This window comes from Apium graveolens, chromosome 6, assembly GCF_009905375.1.
Source record: "Apium graveolens cultivar Ventura chromosome 6, ASM990537v1, whole genome shotgun sequence".
Lineage (NCBI taxonomy): Eukaryota > Viridiplantae > Streptophyta > Magnoliopsida > Apiales > Apiaceae > Apium > Apium graveolens.
In genome coordinates this window covers 158,313,284-158,318,528 of record NC_133652.1, presented here as the reverse complement: position 1 = coordinate 158,318,528, position 5,245 = coordinate 158,313,284, and the positions used below count along the sequence as shown (strand labels likewise).

General features: G+C 33.9%; 1 protein-coding gene across 1 annotated transcript; it reads right to left on the bottom strand.

Moving 5' to 3' along the window:
* Positions 1 to 567: 567 nt before the first annotated feature.
* Positions 568 to 3,260, bottom strand: LOC141666465 (transcription factor MTB1-like). Its single transcript, XM_074472499.1, has 2 exons — positions 3,084 to 3,260; positions 568 to 2,707 (listed from the first exon to the last, which is right to left on the bottom strand). Exon 2 carries the CDS (start codon positions 2,697 to 2,699, stop codon positions 936 to 938), a length of 1,764 nt encoding a protein of 587 aa, XP_074328600.1. The 5' UTR covers positions 2,700 to 2,707; positions 3,084 to 3,260; the 3' UTR covers positions 568 to 935.
* Positions 3,261 to 5,245: the final 1,985 nt, after the last annotated feature.

Genomic DNA, 5,245 nt, shown 5'->3' with positions numbered 1-5,245 from the left:
GTTGGTAAGCCCTCATCTTCATACCCCCATGAAAGAATCTTCCACTTGTTGCATTTTAATGCCTCACTGGGTTTTCTCATCTCTCTAATCCCCAAGCTTTATATCCTTAAATTACTAGTTTAATGTGTAAAATATCATTGTCATTAGACTTAATTAACATAGTATTCTTCTATGTACTAGTTAGTTCAATGTGAAAACATCTTTTTCATGTGTCAATTGTCATTCTTCCACACGATCATAATTTTTCAATTATCAATCAATTTCTTGCATTGTTTGGCATTGCCTTGCACCATTTTCTTGTCATAAATAATTGTGATCAGGATTAGAAGGGGTTCTTAGGTATTAGGACTAATAATTCAGAAGTGAGAATAAAAGTAATTAATCTGATGAAATAGAAATGTGAGTAAAGTTCATACAAAATATCAAGCACATGCATAACTGAGAGCCTAAACAGATAAAACCAAAGCTAGAGAAGAAAAATCACACAAGAGGAGGGTCTCGTGAGGGTAAGATGCACGTAGATCTAACATCTAATTGTGGAGGCCGTGGAGCTGGAGGCGAAACAGATAGATTACAATATTCTACATCTGTAACTCTTCCATTCATTTGCAGGGCTTAAAATCTCAGAGTAGATCCATTACTATATATTTTACACTGCAAAATTATAGACAACTACATATCTAGACAAAAAAGATTCCAAAACAAGAAGCATTTGCAAGAGGCAGATTGCAACAAATTTTATCTTATAATAAAATATTTTCTTATAAAACATGTGACATGTATACTCTAAATATGCATTGGAGTTGGAGATTAGTCTTCCAGGACCACTATTGTATATCAAAAGCTCGAGACAAAAAGAAATTCTATAAGCTTCTTAACTACATATGATGCCTACAAACTACTAAAATAAATTGTTACCCAACTGATGATAATGGCTACAAGGAGTTTGCTTCGCGAGAAAATGCTGCCAGCAATTTTTCCTTTGTTAGTTGTTCCTTTCCTTCAGTCTTTACCACAAATGTGTGGAACACTGTGTCATTAGCTGCTGCGAGTTTTGACTCAACAACCCTGACCTGTGCCTCCCTGAATGCTTCTATAACCCGGGATGCAGGATGGGACTCTAAAGGACACGTCACTCTTACATTAACTACATCGTTTGCTGCTTGAATTTCAATGTTAGAAACCTGGTTTTGATATTCAGAACTTGGGTTAGCATCCGAACATGATGCATCTCTGGAAGTGCTACCAATCGATTCCAAGTCCTTCACTTTCTTTTGTAATTCCGTGATGTAAGCAATTGCATCTCCCAAAAGGGAAGCTTTATCCATCTTGGAGATGTTTGGCACAACAGCTCGCAATGCGTAGAACCGCTGGTTCAGTTTTTCCCGCCTCTTCCTCTCTGCTTCAACATGATTGAGTGGCTCTTCTCTTCCATTCGCAGGCTTTCTTCCCCGTTTTCGAGGTCTTTTGTCATCAGCTAAGAGAGCTTGCTCATCTTTGTAGGCAGCATCAACATCTGAATACTCAGACTCAATAATTACTGGCTGGGATGGTCTTGTCTTCGCCCCTGAAAAATCTATTTGCATCTGAGCCGGGATTTGAGTTTTGAAATTTTTAAATATCAACTCCTCACGAGCACACTTGTTGACGATATTGTTTGTAGGAGTCTGAGGGCTGTAAATTTCTGCTGTACTCCCCTGCTTCCCATTGGTAATTTGTGTACAATTCAAACCATAATGACCATTTTTGGTATTCAGAAACTGAGGCTTGTTCCCGTATGAGTATGCATCCCATGGCCTCTCATCTGGTTTCCTAACAGCAAGTTTTGGCCTATTCACGGACCGATTTGAATTGATATCCTGCCCAAAAATCTTTGTGATCCTTGGTCTCTCCATAACAGTAACCCCATCCAAGAATTGTGTGTTTCCAACTCCCTTCTCCCTCGTTGCTGGAACAGCTGTTGGTATCATGGACTTGCAAACTGCTGAAAACGACGAAAATTCCGATGTAATTGACTGCACAAGCTCAAAATTTTCAGGAATAGTTCTTACAGATCCCAATTCAACCACCCCAACATCAGTTGGAATCAAAACCAAAGTCTGTATGCCCGCATTTCTTGCCAGAAATGACCTAAAACAATAATCACTCGACGATTTCAAAGCATCCGAAATCCACACATGTTTCCTCGATCCAAAACACTTTCCTGGAGCACCTTCTCCCTGGGGGAATGAAAAATACATTGAAGCAAGAAAGAACATTTCTAAATCAGTAACTCTATCCAGACCAATGGCATGACAATCATCATCTGATCCTCCAAACGTCGAATGCAGTTTCTGATGCACCCTCTTTCTCATCCTCTGTAAAGACTCATCTTCACACCGTAGATTCAAAATCCCGGAAACTTCAGATTCCTCCCCATCCCTTAACTCCCTACAAGAACCATCCCCCCATCCAAGGACTACCTCACCAGACTTACCCCGCAAAACTTGCCAAAATATAGCATAGTTCCAACTAAAATTAGAGAAATTAGGACATTCAACAAGATCTGACAGCTTATTCTGCAAATTCTCATCATTCCCAACTGCTATAAACGAACACTCAGTCGAAACAGAATTCGATGTCAAGTAATCAAAAGCATTATTCCCCAAAACTGCCACAGCCATGTCCTTATCTTCTTCAGTCCACATACTTCCTCCCATGTCTAATTCTATTTACATCAATAAAACAACAAAACCACCATAAAAAGAAAAACTTTAAAACACTTGTCAAGATTCGATCAACATTAATATCTAACAACGATACTTTCTTTCTTTACCAACAAATCCAACCAATACATATCAAACTAAAACAAAACCAATAACATAAATAATCTACTGAAAATTAAAATCATTTCTAAAACTACCCAAATGCTAAAAAAATCTATTTTTAATCCAAAAAACTGTAAAAATCAGTTCTTTACCAAAAAAAACAAGAACCCCGCATAAAATAGAGACACAAACACCAAAAAAACAGAGTTGAATAACAAGAAAATAGCTAGAGGCACAAAGTTGAAAGAGTAAGAATAGAGCAGATGTATAAAGTACCTCAAATTTCAAGTAATGTGAAGTGAAAAAACCTTGAGCAGATGAATAAACATATGAATAAGAAACCTCCTTTTTCAAGCAAAAGCCAAACACATATACATACACATGAGTGTGTGCATATATACGAGAGAGAGAGGGAGAGAGATAGAGAGAGAGGAGTGGTGGGGCGTTTGGTTATTGGGCTCTAAATCTTGAAAGCGTGTTACTGTAGGAGCGATTTTAGGTGGGATCCAAAACTAACCATGGTCAGGTTAAAGAGATTTTTTTTATTTTTATTTTATTTTTTTTAAACGAAATCCCAAGTGAAGCGCAGTTTGTTGCCTATTTTTTAATAAATAATCTTATTATAATATAATTTATAATATGAGAGGCTTTACTTAATTTTGACTTGGATTAAAATAGCTAATTGTATGTGTTCTATTATGGATTATTATTTATCAAATGTCTTAAATAATTTAAAGTTAGTAAGAAAATAGTACTGATTGATAATATTAAGGAAAACAAATAAATAGGTGAGTAATTAACACAAGTCAATGGCATGCTTGTTTGTACCTAAGCACGTCTAACTACTAATGTGTGTCTGATGTACGAGTACTCCTCCTGGGCATTGCTATATAAATTTTCTCACCTTTCACGTGCATTTTAATTGTTTCATTTTCATTTAATTTATTTGATAATATCAAGAGAGAGGAGGAGGAATCCAAAAACAAACTCCAGAGCGATGGGGAGTCATTTACCACTGTCTGAATTTTAACAAGACATGGAGGATACTTATGTTTAAAGACAAATTACCAGCTTTTTTAAATTTATTGGATTTTTCAATTTTACCCTTTTCCTTATGTCAATATTAAATAAAACAAACATATATTTCCCGGAAATTGTAATACTAGCTTTTTATCGGGTTTTCCATGTCTTTATCCCTTTTTGCTGTAAGGAAATAAGCTTTTATGCCTTAGTTGCGCTGGTTTATAAGTTGTAACGCAATTTTATATTCTATATCCTCTTCTTCTTTTTTGTATAGTTTGATACATGAAATTAAAAAACGAGTTACTTAAAAATTTAAGTATTGATAAAAAATAAAGAACTTACCAAAAAAAAGATACATGAAAGTTTAAAACGGGGTCACTTCAACACGATAAGATAATTCAAAGGAGTAAGAGTTTATCTCTTTTAATTTCAAATTTGATTTTTTCTTACTCCTAAAATATGTTAAACTAAAAAATATGGTTTATCAGATTTAAAAATATTTTTGTTATTGTACCGTACATATAATATAATATAAAAGATTTAAAAGGAACCATTCAAGTATGTTTTCTAACTATCTTTCGGACCAAGTAGCATTTACATAGCCTCAAAAGAAAAAATTGAGAAAACATAACATAAAGTGCAAGATCCCAGATCCAAACATGGTGCTACCACCGCTAGGAACGGTGTATAAAAACTTCGGGCCTTTGGTTCATCTTGGGGAAACGGAATGGAATCGAGAAAGAGAAAGGAAAGGAAAAACCCAGAATTATTTTACGTGTTTTGTTCAGATCCAGAAACGGAATGAAAATTTACATGATTACATTTATTTTTGATTTTTTATTATTAAGCAATCTCAATATAGTCAAATATATTTATATTATAACAATATAAATATTAACGTTATAATAAATAAACAAATTTAATTATTTAATAGCAACATTAAATTTTTTAATAAATTAACATATAAATTTATATCAAAATTATTTTAATTTATAAAAACTAAATTATAAATCATTTTTAATTTTTAAAATTAATTTTGCATATTGATGTATTTTTTTGGTCCAAGATTTAAATTACAATTGAAATAAGAAAATAAAAGTGGAAAAAGATGTTCAAATACCTAGTGGAAGGTGGGGAATTGAGTTTGAGGAATAAAGAGTAAACCAACAACTAAAAAGGGAAAAAAATGATTTTTTTTACCAAACAAACATCAACAAAGAGAATGAACCTAATTTTTCCCTTTCCCTTTGTTAAATACCTTGTACCAAAAACATTTTTTGCTCTATATTTCTTTACCAGACGTCAGCTTGTTTCGAAGAATGCTCATGTTTATCATGCAACATCGTTTCCACCTTTATACTCATGTTTATGGTCATGCTTTTGTCGTGATTTATGATTTTTTACAAATCACGTTC